The sequence below is a fragment of the Lipotes vexillifer genome, unplaced genomic scaffold (genome assembly GCF_000442215.2).
Source record: "Lipotes vexillifer unplaced genomic scaffold, Lipotes_vexillifer_v1.1 scaffold47, whole genome shotgun sequence".
Taxonomy (NCBI): domain Eukaryota; kingdom Metazoa; phylum Chordata; class Mammalia; order Artiodactyla; family Lipotidae; genus Lipotes; species Lipotes vexillifer.
The window spans coordinates 2,974,276-2,989,967 of NW_006791298.1; the positions used below are offsets into that span (position 1 = coordinate 2,974,276).

Consider the following 15,692-nt stretch of genomic DNA (forward strand, 5'->3'; position numbering starts at 1 on the left):
AATGTCCATTGACAGATGAGTGGTTAAAGAATATGTACGATAGACTATTACTCAGTCATAAAAAAGAATGAAATGATGCTGTTTGCAGCAATATGGATGGACCTAGATATTATCGTACTAAGTGAAGTAAGCCTGACAGACAAATATGATATCACTTGTATGTGGAATCTAAAAAAAATGATACAAATGAACTTACTTATAAAACAGAAATAGACTCACAGACATAGAAAACAAATTTATGGTTACCAAAGGGGAAAGGGAGAGGAGGGATAAATTAGGAGTTAGGGATTAACATATAAACGCTACTATATATATATATAAAATAGATAACCAACAAGGACCTTCTGTATAGCGCAGGGAACTAATACTAAATATCTTGTAATAATCTATAGGGAAAAGAATTTTAAAAAGAATAGCTATATATGTATGTATAAGTGAATCACTTTGCTGTATACCTGAAACTAACACCGCATTGTAGATCAACTATGCTTCAAAAACAAAAAAGTTAAACCTTACTCTTAAATTGTCTTCTAAGAAAGTCAACAGAACAAGAGTATTTTTGGATCACTATGTAAGGGGAGTATTGTTATTGCATATTAAAATATTTGTAGCATCTTTTGTAAGTGGTTGTTATATATTTTTGTCATTTTTCAGATGAGAAAAATAAAAATGCTAAATACTAAGAAAAATGGTGATTCTGTCAGAGTTCCCAACTCCATCGTAAACAGTGTGACATTTAGTGTTCACGTGTGATGAACTTCCATATCAGAGGAGGCTGGGAGGATTACTGAATGAGTGTAACATCTGTGATTCCGTTGAGATTTTTTCCCTCTATTAATTAAAATACTTATTTTGGTTATAGTTTGCTTTTAACATGCTTATTTTAGTTTGCTTTCTGTTTTTCTTGTTTTAAGATTGTAATTAGGAAGCACTGGAGTGAGGAAGCTCAGGTGAGCTTGGTTAGTATTAGTCCGTTATTTCTTCTTTGGAAATGCACATACTGTATAGTTTCTCTCAGCTTACCCATTGTTATTTGTAATGTTTCTTCTCACTAGGAATATATAAAAGGGGGATTATTATGGAAAATTTTAACCAAGTTCTCTTCCCTTAGAATGTTTAAAGTTTCATTGTAAAGGCAATTAGTATGTATTGTTATCAAAGAAACTACTTGTTTTTTAAATTCTAACATAATTCTGAATAGTGCAGCAATTAATAAAATGAACATTTAAGTGGTGCTTAAGCCCATTTTCCTAAGAATGAGACAAAATTGAAGCTTTGTAAATGTACATTAATACGTTTTCTTTATGTAATTTTGAATCTCATGTAAATGAATTTGTAGAATTAATCACAGTAGAAGGAATCCATTTTGCCCTTTCCAAGTGAAGCTCCCATAGGTACAGTTGGGTTGCTCTTCTGGGTTGCTTTAAGGGCACTTTAGCAGTTTTAAAAACTTAAGTACTAATTTCATAGCCAGTGTCAGCTGAATTTATTGAAGTAGGTCAGACTCTGGAAAGAAACTTGTTTCTCAACCCTGAAGAGAGTCATTATCCACTCTTCTCTTTGTTAGAGAATGGTAATAAATTCTTCCACACTGACCCCAAGTCTAGAGCAATTTCAGAAAATCTAGATAGTTGGATTTTTTCGGGTGTAGGAAACTACTTAAGATCCTCTATGACTTAAGTAGTTTCCTATGCCCACTGTATAGGTATTATCCCAGTGGGCCAAAAACAAGCAAACAAAAGCAAAAGAAAAAAAATAAAAATCAATTCCTTTCTCCCTGTAGATAGCAGCTGTATCACCAAAAAGAGAAACTACCCTCACAGCACACACACATCTATAAAGTGCACGCGTAAAGATGCAGTTAATTCAGTGGGAAATTATTTTCCTTCTTTAAAAAAATTGTAAGTTAATCCCCCCTCCTGTTCAGTTAACTGAGCAAGTTTTAACTCAAAGTATGTACTATATGCCTAGCAATATGTTTCCTGTGAACTCTGGGAAAATCACATTCTATGTCCACTGGAATTAAAATTCTTATTTGGGTAGCTATTAGAAAATAGTATAATCATGTGACAAAATATATGATACTGAAAATATAAGTATTATGAGAAGTAAATAATTTTTTTTTCCTTTTTAAAATCTACTTGACTTACCTATTTTGATTTCTACATTTTTTCACATGCTGTTTATTAAACAGAAGGAGGAGATATAGCTCTGAGATACTGTGGTAATGGGTTTTCAATTCACTAAACAATTGATATATTTCAAGTTTGGTATTTATTTTTTGTTATGGCTATTGTCTTCTATTTCCTATTCAAATCATGGCTCTACTGTTTACTCTCTGACAAGGACACAGGTATTGAGATTTAACGCTGGTGGGTTTGAATGTTACTAGCTGTGTCTTATTGGCTGTGTGACACTGGGCAAGTTATTTTAAAATTTCAGGGTCTCAGTCTCCTCATCAGTAAAATGCTGGTAAAATCATAGGTTGCAGATCAAATGAGTTACATCTAAAGCTCTTGGCATTTTATTTTGCTCTTAAGTACTTAATAAAGTTTTCACTACTGCAGTTGCTAATAATTCATTTTCCTTAATCACTCTGACAATCCCTAGCCTAATATGAAGAAAATAAGTATTTCAACACTTGCTTGTTAGACTTACTGTAATGAATAATAAAATAATATATATAAGCATGATGTCTATAGTTTGCCCTTAATAAATATTAGTTCTAAGAAGTCAATAATTAATGATCAGTATGTTTTTAATTTATAAGGGAAGGTTTTGTGGAGAATTTGGCAGTTGGGATGGTTCTTAAAGGTTGGATACGAGTTGATAAAAGAGGTGTATGAATAGGGAGAGGAAGTAAGCAGCATGAGCAGAGGCTTGGAATTTCAAAATGCCAGATAGTAACTTAAAGATGTTTTGAGACAAGAACCAGTATATGGGCATTGTGTTAAAGTAGCCTTCGCATAATTAATTGGTCTGCCATCACAAACTGCTTAGTGTTGCACATTCAGTAAGTGGAAAATCAGGGACTCAAAAATTCAAATCTTTTTGAACTTAAAATCCTTGCTATATCATACTGATAATATTGACATCCTTCCTACATCATCATTCACTGAGAATCTGCTAGGTGCAATTACATCCTGAGAATGCAAAAGTGAATAAGATACGGTACTTTCTAAGAGAGAGACAGGGGTAGGTTTGTTTGTGTGTATACATGTGCCTGTACTGTGGGTAATTTTTTGCGGCAATCACTCAATGTGTATATGCTTTGGAGATGTTAACCTTCTTTTCCCATGATTATCTCATACTGGGAGTATCTCCTTGGGTGGAGATGCTAGCATTTAAAGAATAGTGGTATAATACAGCTGTTAAATGCAAAAAAAATCTACTTAATATAGTGTTCCAAAGCTGGAGAACGTCTGGGTTAGAGTTCGGTGATTGATAACATATCATTCACCAATGTGGCACACCTTCCCAATGGATTAATGAATATATTTGACTATATGTGATTTTCACTTGCTGATTAAGAAACCTGTGTCTGTACTGTACCTATTTGGGCCTTCTCACAGTTTTGTAGTCAACTGCTAGCTAAATAGTGGTTGTTTACTATTTACTAAATGGAATTACCTTTATATCATTTAAAATGATTTAAGGTTAACAACCTACCTTAACCAAGTTGTGAGGCAATACACAGTAGGAACCAAGAACATGGCTTATGGAGCCAGTCTGCCTGGGTTCCAGTCCAGACTCTGCTATTCATTACCTGGGTGACCATTGCCTCTGTTTTGCTAGCTGTAAAATAGGGATGATAATAATAACTGCTCCATTGTTGTATTTGGCATGTAGTAGACACTGTCAATTGTTAGTTATTAAAGATCCATTATCCTTATTTGCAATTTTGAAGTAAAAAAAAAACTATAAATTGGCAGTTTTTATATAACTCATTTGACATCAAAGCCTGACCTAACCAATGTCTTTGCAATATGTAGTCCGTTTTTGGTTCTGTACTTGACCTTAAGTTATTTATGCTTAGCTTGTGAAAGCCCTTGGTAAAATATAGACATTTGTTATTATTATTGTTTTATGATACTTATTGGGCAGTATAGTTGACAGTCTTTCTCATGAAGTAAAAATAAACTTGGATATCTTATGATTAGTATTATCAACTAATTAATTAAAAACTAATTAAGGGACTTCCCTGGTGGTCCAGTGGTTAAGACTCCGTGCTTCCAGTGCAGGGTGTGCAGGTCTGATCCCTGGTTGGGGAACTAAGATCCCACATGCCGCGCAGCATGGCCAAAAAAAAAAAAAAAAAACTAATGTTAATAACTAATTAATGTTAACAATATTTATTGAATGTTTATGTGTGCCAGATACTATACAGGTTATTTTATGTTCATTAATTTCTTTATTCCAACAGTCCTTTAGGTGACAGTATTGATTCTGTTTGTAATGTACTGAGGCTTAGGGAGGTTAAGTCATTTGCTCAGGGTTACACAGTCACTCAGTGTGCTAGCAGTGCTAGGATTCAGACCTCATCTCTCTGACTTTTTAGGTAACTTCTGTGTTCTTTTCCTCCACCTATACTATCTCTATAATTTAGAAAATTTTCATAAGGATTTTATTGCATAAGGAAATAAAATCACTGATATACTAAAGTGTATTTTTATTTTGCTTTTTTTACCTTTCATCTTAGGTGCTGGAAAGCCCCCTATGTTTGGTGATTATGAAGCTCAGAGACACTGGCAAGAGATTACTATTAATTTACCGATCAAACAATGGTATGGATAATTTTAACTTGATTTTATTATCGGTCAGTTAATGTAGATTATTTGAAGATACTTAAAAGGAAAATATGCTATTTCTTCATCTTCAGAATCCTCATCTTCCTGTACTCTGATGTCACATATATTACCCTGCATACTGTTGGTCCATTTTGAAATTTCATCCTCCTGAAAGTTACCCATATATTTAGTTACCAGCTGGAATATGGTGCAGAACTAGAACTTTGAGGATAGGACACTGTATGCCATGGAAGATCCTCAGGACATAAACTGTGGAAGTTTATGGACTAAGAGTATTTCTTCTGGAGGTTTCGCAAAGCTTCCTCCTGTAAGGAACATATGAGATGAAAAAAAAGCAGTAGCTTCGTGGTGAAGAGTGTAGGGCTAGAGTCAGACTGCCAGACTTCAGATCAAGGCTTGTCCTCTTTACTAGCAGTGGGAGCTTTTGCAAGTTATTTAACTATCTCTGCCACAGTTTTATCACTCATAGAATGGAAATAATAGAATACATATTTCACTGGGTTATTGTGAGGATTAAATAAAATGATTCATTTAAAGCACTTTAGACCAGTGCCTGAAGTGTAATGAGTTCTCAATAAATGTTAGCTGTAGTTATATCTCACAGAAATCCATGCACTGTCATTTTTGTTGAACACATTCTGATAACAATTGATGACGGTATTTTTTTACTTATTAGGTGCCTAGTAGATTATTGATTAAACCTGGCTATGCAAACTGTTTATATTGTTATGTTGATTGCTTTGGTCACTGCTTTTATATAACTCCTTTCTGAGAGAGTTACATACAAGAAGTTCATATTGAACTCTCTGTTAATAGGTTGGCTGTACCCTAGTCCAAGTTTGGAGTATTTAAAATAGAGGCAGCTAAATATTTGATACTATTCTTTTTTTTTAATAGGTGTGTGCATGTTTGTTTGTTTATTTACTTGACCTCACTGCGCAGCTTGTGGGGTCTTAGTTCCCTGACCCGGTACTGAACCTAGGCCATGGCAGTGAAAGTGCCGAGTTCTAATATTTAAATGGTGTGATTTCTTTTTTTTCCCCTAGTTTGAAGTTCATTGCTGTATGATTCATAATGACTATCACTGAAAAAGATATATCTCAATGGCACAGTTCATAAAACAGAAAATATATCCTTGGGACAGGTTCACTGTTATCAACAGTGGATATAAATCTATATTGAAAATAACATTTCTAATATTCTGAATTTTTTGGCTAATTTTGTCAAATTTGATTAGTTTGCCATTATTGTTACCTAGCAATGTGGCTGAGGAATGGTTTCTCATTTTTTAACTTCAGTTTTCCAAGAGTGGGGACTTCCCTGGTGGTCCAGTGGTTAAGACTCCATGCTCCCAATGCAGGAGGCCCCTGGTTCAATCCCTGATCAGGGAACTAGATTCCACATGATGCAACTAAGAGCCCACATGCCACAACTAAAAATCCTGCATGCCGCAACTAAAGATCATGTGGCAACTTAAAACGCCACGCAGCCAAATAAATAAATAAATATTAAAACATTTTTTTTCCAAGAGTGAAATCTTTCTGTCTTCATCTAGAAAGTTAGCCATAGTGTAGTCAAAACTTTCAAGTGACAAAGTTGTCTAAAATGTGAAATCAGGATCTATGAGGTAAACTTTAAAAATGTCAGTTTTGGGACTTCCCTGGTGGCACAGTGGTTAAGAATCTGCCTGCCAACGCAGGGGACACAGGTTTGAGCCCTGGTCTGGGAAGATCCCACATGCTGCGGAGCAACTGAGCCCATGCACCACAACTATTGAGCTTGCACTCTAGAGCCTGAGAGCCACAACTACTGAGCCCGTGTGCCACAACTACTGAAGCAGACGTGCCTAGAGCCTGTGCTCCACAACAAGAGAAGCCACTGCAGTGAGAAGCCCGCACACTGCAACGAAGACCCAATGCAGCCAAAAATAAATAAATAAAGAAGTTTGTAAAAAAAAAAAAAGTCAGTTTTATAATTCTAAATTTAAACACTTATTTATTCCATTTCAATATACATAGTTGTAAGTAATAGAGGAAAATTGAACTTTTTTTCTTTAATTTTATAATGACAGTTCTTTATGTGTGAAGTCAGGCGTACTTTTGGCATCAAGTAGTAGAAAGCCTAAGTAATAGTAGTTTAAGCAATAAAATAATTATCTCAATAAGTAGGTCTTTGCAGGGCTGGTAAACTGGCTCAATGATAGCAATCAAGGGACTTCCCTGGTGGTCCACCAGTCAAGACTCCGCACTCCCAATGCAGGGGGCCTGGGTTCAATCCCTGGTCAGGGAACTAGAGCCCACATGCCTCAACGAAGATCCTGCGTGCCGCAACTAAGACCCAGCACAGCCAAATAAATAAATAAATATTAAAAAAATAATAATAGCAATCAAGGACTCAGGCTTTTCCATTTTTCTTCTCTTTCATTCATTCTTCTTGGCATGTTGGCTTTTCATCCTGAGGCTTTTCACCCCATGATCAATAGATGACTGCCAGGGCTACCAGCACTGTTACTTTGTACAACCATATTCAAGGCAGGAATAATAGGAATACCTTATTTTTTACCTCTTTTTTTGTTCAGGAGTAAAATCTTTCCTACCCTTAAAGCAATCATTAATAGAAGGAAACGCCTGGCTCAGTGCAGGTGTGGTTTATACCAGGGTTAGGAGAAGAGTCCACCTACCCTAAGCATGTTGCTTTTTAAAAAAAATCACAGGTTTATAAGTCAGGAATTGTGGGAATGACTTTATTTCAGCATTGTTTATAATTATGAGAAGCCTGAAACACTCTAAATATCTTTTAGTAGGTGAATGATAAAGTACATTTCTCCTGTGTACATGTTTTTCCTAGGTAGATTCCTAGAAGTGGAATCTCTAAAGTAGCCAGTTTTAATGGATACCAACACAAGAATATCTCTTCCCATATACCCTTACCAATATTTAATAATAACAATTAACACCAGACTTCTAAAATTTCCATTTCCTTCAGTACTTATGTTGTTGAGTATCTTTTAATATATTTACTGACCATCATATTTTTTCTCAAATTTGCATATTTATATATTTCCCCCATGTTTCTGATGGATTGCTGATCTTTTTTGTAATGATTTTTATATGATTTTAAAATCAACAATTGCATTAATTTTCTGTGCTGTGTTAACAAGTGACCATAAATGGTACTTACTTAAACACACATTTATTATTGTAGTTTCTTTAGGTTAGAAGTCTGGGCACAGCTTAGTTCAATATTATGATCAGGGAGGATCTCAGGAGGTTGCAGTCCAGTTGTCACCTGAGGCTGCAGTCTTATCAGAGGCTCAACTGGGGAAGGAACTGTTTGTAAGTTCCCTCAAGTTATTGGCAGAATTAATTTCCTTGCATTTACAAGACTAAGGGCTTTGCTTTCTTGTTGGAAGCTACCCTTATTTCCTAGGGTCTACTTGCAGTTTCTTGCCATGTGGCTTCTCCAGTATGCCCACTTACTAAAACATGACAGCTTGATTCTTCCAAGTCAGTGAAAGGGAGTCTCTGTAGCTTTGCCAGCAAGATGGAATCTTACATATACATAAAACATAAGCACAGGCATGACCATCCTGTCACATTTGTCGTATTTTGTTGTTTACAAGCAAGTCACAGGTCTTGCCCACACTTGAGGGGAGGGGATTGATTGTACACACTTAAGGCAGGAACACCAGGAGATGGGTTCATGGGGATGACCTTAAAGTCTGTCTGCCACAGTATTCAACAGTATACAATAGTATTCTATATTTTAATCAGTTTTTGGTGTGTGTATATGTATAAAATAAATATCTTCTTCCTGTTTGTTCTTGTCTTTGAATTTTTCTTATGGTGTCTTTTGTTAAATAAATTTTTACATTTGATGTTCAGAAGCTCTTTGAACTGTTCTTGAAACTTTTAAGTTTGGAACTATTTATTTTTTAATTTTATTTATTTATTATTAATAAAAATTTTTTTTGGCTGTGTTGGGTCTTCGTTGCTGCGCACGGGCTTTCTCTAGTTGTGATGGGCGAGGGCTTCTCTTTGTTGCAGTGTGTGGGCTTCTGATTGCAGTGGCTTCTCGTTGCAGAGCAAGGTTTCTAGGTGCACAGGCTTCAGTAGTTGTGGCATGTGGACTCAGTAGTTGTGGCTCGTGGGCTGTAGAGCGCAGGCTCAGTAGTTGTGGTGCACGGGCTTAGTTGCTCCATGGCATGTGGGATCTTCCTGGACCAGGGCTCAAACCCATGTCCCCTGCATTGGCAGGTGGATTCTTAACCACTGTGCCACCAGGGAAGTCCTGGAACTATTTTAAATTAAAGTATATTTTTGTGAAAAGCAAAAATACCCATGATATGTTAGAAAAAATTACATTTTGAAGTTAATGATAACACTCTTGAATATAATTTCGTTCCTTCCCATTCTGACCAGTTAGAGGCTGTTAAGTTATGAACATTAGATCTAGCTTTCTTCCTTAATTCACAGAATTTTGCATGTAATAGGCCCGCATTACATGTTGGTTGAATTGTGTTCAAAGTGTTATTAATAAAAGTATACCTGTTTCATGCAATATTTCTTTCTTTGTAAACCAAATCTTTATGTGGTCTTGGACATTCATTTTTTATTTAAATTGTGATTTCATATTGTTTCTTTAATTTTTTAGACTGTCAGAAGCAAATTCTCTTTTTGTTGCATATTTTCTTTTCTATAAGTGTTGGTCATTAAGTTTACTATTAGTAGAGTGATAACAAGTTCCGGTTTGCCTGTGAGAATCTTGGTTTGCCTCTGTTGTTATGGCTTAATTATTTACAGCTTCTTTCTTAAGAGTACCTTGGTTTAGACAATAAATTATTTAGTCACACTACTCAATAACAACTTTTAATTGTGAGTTCACAAAAATTTTTAGGAGAGAGGAGAAGTTTAGATGATTTTTTTTTTAACCTTGTATAACATTTTTTCATGTTAATTAAGTTAAATGAAGTGAGATGTTAAATATAAGTATTTCTTGAATATTGATTGTTGGAATAGCGCTTTCTTTTTCCTTTTTCTTCAGGTATTTTAACGGCAGTGATAACAACTTACAGTATTGGGGATTGGACTATCCACCTCTTACAGCTTACCACAGTCTTTTATGTGCATATGTGTAAGTTTTTCTTCCTTAACATAACTTTAAATATTTATGCCCTTAGCAGATGTAGTAAGGAAGAGTTTGTTGAATAGAGAAGAGGTCGTTTGTAGCTACTATTGTATTATGGTTTGTAGAGCACCATACCTTTATAATTGGATTGTAGGAAAGTTTATCAGAGTTTGACTATTTTCATAAGTTTTTTGGAGGAAAGTCTAGAAAGAGATGCAAAAATCTAGCTTTGTTTTGAAGTAGAGATGTTACCAACTACGCATGGATTACTGAGAAATATATCTAATACGGTTAGTTGTGCATAGAAAAGCTTTTTTCCTGGCATGGCCCAAAGTAAATGAGAAATAAAGGTCTAAATGGTATTCTGACTAGCCTGTCAAGTAAGAAACTAGAAGTACCGTAGTGTTTCACTTATGATTTAAGATCGGGATTGGAATTCCTTTTTCTTTTACAGAAATGGAATGGTTTATAGAAGATTAGGTGCTTCTGTTTAGTGGAGAACCAGTTCTGCTCTGTCCTGGTATATATTCCATTTCAGACTTGAGGTGTATCAGCAGACATTTGAGGAACTTCTTCACATTATCTTCTGAACTCATTTTTATTTGTTCCATTTCATATTTTGTAAAAATTAGCGTCCTGGATTAAAAATAAGTTTCCAAACTTCAGGATAATCAGATACACTTTGCAGTGTTCTGGAGAATGCAGTATGATTGAAAACTTAATTTATCTTTAATAATTATGTTCAGTTTTATGCAATGATTAATAGCTATTTATTGTAGCCTATTATGATGACTGAAAAGATGATAAATTATAAAACTGTGATCCTCTTGTCAATATTAGTGTATTGCTCTTTACAAAGTATATGTTTAATAAATGAAATGTGACATCAGATTGTTTTCACACTGGAAGAATCATGAAGGTAGGGCTTTTATTTAACACGCTACATGGGTTTTTTGGAAGATAAGCATGGCAGATTCTGATAGCGTTAGTCAGTTTCACATGGTTAAATACAAAGAGTAACGCTTAAGCCTTAACTCCATTGCTTTATAGGAGCAATGGCCACTTCTCAAAATAGATTCATATGTCCTCAGATGTCCTTACTGCTAAAAGTAATGGGGAATAAAGTGCATGTACATATGTTTGATTTGCAGGGCAAAGTTTATAAATCCAGACTGGATTGCTCTCCATACATCACGTGGATATGAGAGTCAGGCACATAAGCTCTTCATGCGTGCAACAGGTAAAATAGCAATAGGCATTGAGTATAAAATTTGATTAAAATTTTTTTTGAACTGATGACAGGTTCTATTATTGTCCTTACTTTTATAGTTGTGTAACTATAAATATGCATATATATGTATAATATGTGAGCAAATGTATATGTAAGCTAAAAAACAAAAGAGTAGAAACTAATAATTCTGGGTGCTTTACATTTACTATTATCTTCCTTAATAATTTGGACACCCAAATGAGGTAAATACTGTTGTTATCCTTGCTTTAAGCTGAGGAAACTGAGCCCTAGTAAAGTGAGGCTAATATTAATAGCTCACCTGAAGTTGGTTAGCTCTAAATTAAAGTTTTATTTGTTTAGGCTGTTGCTTTAATAAATCCCTTTCACTTTTACAGTGAATTACAGCTGTATGTCATATATTGTATTGCTGTGCAGTGTTGCTAAATTAATCTTTACAACAAATGTTTATTGAGCATTTATTGTGTGCTGTTTAAGAGTTGAAAGTAATAAGCTTAAATTTCTTTAAAAGCTTTACAAGACTTAGGCTTTAATGCTAGCCTGGGTCTTTTCCTTAATTAGTCTAAATCTAGTCAGGGTTTGTTCTCTTTACTATTCATCCAGTCGTGGAATATCAGGCCCAAGAGATAACTTGTATTGCCTGTCTTTCTCTCTCCCACACCACTCCCTCTTCCCAAATGCTTTAATGCTTTAATCCTTTTTGAACCACATACTCACCACATGATATTTAGCTTCTGACCCAATACCTGTATCTGCAGGGAACTTACAACCTTTAGAGACTCTATTCTATTTTCAGAGAGCCCCAGTCATTAGAAATTCCTTCTTTTTTTTTTAGAAATTTCCTTCTTATATTGAACCTTCACTAGTCATTTTAGGTTCTGTTTCCTTGGGCTACATAGAACAAGTCTGATCCTTTATATATCTAACACCCTTCAGACATTTGAAGTCATCTCCTCTCGAGGTTGAACATTCGTAAATACTTCAGCTGTTTCTTAGACGACCAGTTTCTTGAATGTGATTATGGTTTTGAGGCCTCTGGTTGTGCTCCTTCAAATATGTTACAGTTTGTCAGTGTCATCTAAAATGTGGCATCTGGAGCTGAAAATAGGATTGCATGCATCTAACACTGACAGTTTACTATCATTTATCTTATTGTGCACAAATATATATGTGTGGTACAAGAAAAAAATAGGCTTTTTGGATAGCTATGTTGTACTGTTGAAGAACTTAATATATTAGTTTTCCTTTGTTCTAAAAGGACTGAACATTCAGAATTATGAATTGCTTTATTTTTTCCCCCACTTTTTTTCAGTTTCCTCCTCACCTGGACCTATCAAGCTCTTTGTAGGCATTAATTAGCAAAAATTTATGACTTTTTATAAATATTCACATTAAAAAAGATTCTCCTATGCATCTCCACATTTGAGGTATTGTTCACATCAGAAAATTTGGAGTATACAGATATTGAGGCGAAAATGAAAGTTTCCTTCCCTTGCTTTGAGTATTAATTTTTATGTCCAAGTCAGAGCAAAGAGAGAACTGGTTTTAGATACAGCTACTTGATTTAATGTGTGAATTTGTTAGAGAAAATTAAGAGACTCTAGTACTGTATCAGTTGAAATTAGACACAGGTGAAGGGAATGGAAAGTGCTCAAGGTGGAAAGGACTTGTCCAGAGTGGGTAGGAACCTCTTGTTAATAGAATTCCCACTCGGGGTTGGAGGAAGGCTGTTAATAGGTTATAGTAGATCCTGATGGACTCAACGCTTAAAATCATTTGCTTGTTTTTTCAGTGTTAATTGCTGATTTGCTGATTTACATACCTGCAGTGGTTTTGTACTGTTGTTGTTTAAAAGAAATCTCAACTAAGAAAAAGGTAAGTTTTGAAGTAACCTGACATTTCATCTCTGAAATGTTTTATTACCTTAACTATTAAGTGTAGAGCTTAAGGAAGTCATGCTTTCGGGAATAGATAATAGGGAACAGTATATCTTCTGTCAATTAATTTTCATTTAGAAACATTAACTTAGAGTAATTATTTTAATGTCCAAATATAGTAATAAGATGCACTGAATTTTAGAAGTTATATACTGCTGAATTGTACAGCATGCTAAATTTATTGCTTAACTGGTAAATCTGAAATTTGAGTTGGCTTGTGAGAATGACAACTGAAAGTCATTTTGAAAAGTTGCGATATATTCTCATATTCACAGTTAACGAATATGCTCTTTTTTTAAAAAAAATCAAATGGTTTGTGTTAGAATTTTATTTATTTATTATTTATTGGCTGCGTTGGGTCTTCGTTGCTGCATGCAGGCTTTCTCTAGTTGCAGTGAGCGGGGGCTACTCTTCGTTGCAGTGTGCGGTCTCATTGTGGTGGCTTCACTTTGTTGCAGAGCACAGGCTCTAGGTGTGCAGGCTCAGTAGTTGTGCCTCGTGGGCTCTAGGTGTGCAGGCTCAGTATAGTTGTGGCTCACGGGCTCAGTAGTTGTGGCTTGTGGGCTCTAGAGTATAAGCTCAGGAGTTGTGGCGCACGGGCTTAGTTGCTCCGCAGCATGTGGGATCTTCCTGGACCAGGGCTCGAACCCGTGTCCGCTGCATTGGCAGGCCGATTCTTAAACACTGCGCCACCACGGAAGTCCCATGACTATTCTCTTTGGTCATTTTATATAGATTAATCATTAGATTAATTTATCTGATTTATATATCTAAAAGTGCTTTCTCAGACAAACACATTTTAGGGATTTTTTTCCTTTTTACTGAAGTATACTATGTCACCTCCATGAAGACTTTAGTGTTTAAAGAGTTGCTTTATAAAAATGGAGTATTTCGATAAGTAGAAGGTAAGAGGGGAACATTTGCTACTGTGTTAAATGAAACTACACTTTTACCCGGTTTGATTCAAGTAACAGATTACTTTCTTATTTCACAATAATTTTCTTTACAGATTGCTAATGCATTATGCATATTGCTGTATCCAGGCCTTATTCTTATCGACTATGGACATTTTCAGTATCCTTTACTAATTTAGAAATGAAGTCAGATGCATATCGTGAAATCTAGGCTCAGTTTGTATAATGTTGTCATCTAGTAATGTCTTATTTACTAGGGTTCTTGCTTATATAAACCATTTTTAAAATGGTAAAAGAGTCTCTTCAGCAAGTGTTTAGTTGAAGGGTAAAGTACAAATTAAAAGTAGCAATGTTTTTTCACAACTATTTGGATTGGGAACAGAATGTTGGTAACTGATTAGCTGTTCTGGAGCTAATTCTGAAAAGGTGAAACATTTTCTATCTTTTGTAAATGTTTTCTGATGCTGACAAAAATAGTCTTCCAGTTTTTGAGTTTTAAAACAAAATGTTTCTCTAACAGATAATGGTAGCTGGGAGCTTTAGGAAACTAAAATTGAATAAATCTATGTGGATTTTATGTGTGTAATTTTTGATACCTAAAATAAGGAACATTCAAATAAACAAATTATAGAGGAAAGTTGATAAAATCTGTACATGGCTCTCCAGTTTGTCATCTAATGTATTAAATATTACTGTCTGTCCTAAAGGAAAATAAATAATCCACACCATGATTGCTTAATTAATATTTTTTCCTTTTGGTGCCAATCTGTTTTAGTTATAAATTTAAAATGTGTATCTGTCAAAGGACTTGCAAAAGATATTCAAATAGGTGGTTACTTCCATCATATTTTTTATTCAGTCGTCTTTCCTAATTGAGCCCTTTTTTTTGGCATTATAGGATCATGGCTTTTAGATAGTTTGATAATATCAAGAACACTGATAATAAAGAAAAGAAAAAAGTTGTTTACAAGATTTTTTTTTTTTTTTTTTTTTTGCGGTACGCGGGCCTCTCACTGTTGTGGCCTCTCCCGTTGCGGAGCACAGGCTCCGGACGCGCAGGCTCAGCGGCCATGGCTCACGGGCCCAGCCGCTCCGCGGCATGTGGGATCTTCCCGGACCGGGGCACGAACCCGTGTTCCCTGCATCGGCAGGCGGACTCCCAGCCACTGCGCCACCAGGGAAGCCCTACAAGATTTTTTTAATACTATATTTACTTTGAAATATATATTAACACTCATACAGAGAAGTACACAAAATGTAAATGAATTGGCTATTATCCATGTCGAGAAATAGAACATTGCCAGTATCCAAAACCACACCTGTACGCATCCCAAGTAGTTCTCCTTCCTCCTTTCTCAAAGATAGCCACTTAACCGACTGCTAGTACTGTAGTTTGGTTCTCCCCCTTTTTTGAACTTTCTATGAAAAAGACAACACAGGGCTTCCCTGGTGGCGCAGTGGTTGCGAGTCCGCCTGCCGATGCAGGGGACACGAGTTCGTGCCCCGGTCTGGGAAGATCCCACATGCCGCGGAGCGCCTGGGCCCGTGAGCCATGGCCGCTGGGCCTGCGCGTCCGGAGCCTGTGCTCCGCAACGGGAGATGCCCCAACAGTGAGAGGCCTGCGTACCGCAAAAAAAAAAAAAAAAAAAAAAAAAAA

The 15,692-nt window shown here is 35.6% G+C and overlaps 1 protein-coding gene across 1 annotated transcript in view; it reads left to right on the forward strand.

Annotated features, from left to right (window-relative positions):
* ALG6 (ALG6 alpha-1,3-glucosyltransferase) overlaps positions 1-15,692 on the forward strand; it is a 54,897-nt gene that overhangs the window by 11,615 nt on the left and 27,590 nt on the right. Inside the window, exons 2-6 of the mRNA XM_007464295.1 lie at positions 4,700-4,784; positions 9,852-9,941; positions 11,087-11,175; positions 12,977-13,059; positions 14,131-14,195. Of these exons, the coding sequence (XP_007464357.1) occupies positions 4,700-4,784; positions 9,852-9,941; positions 11,087-11,175; positions 12,977-13,059; positions 14,131-14,195 (412 nt within the window). The remainder of the gene's footprint in view (positions 1-4,699; positions 4,785-9,851; positions 9,942-11,086; positions 11,176-12,976; positions 13,060-14,130; positions 14,196-15,692) is intronic.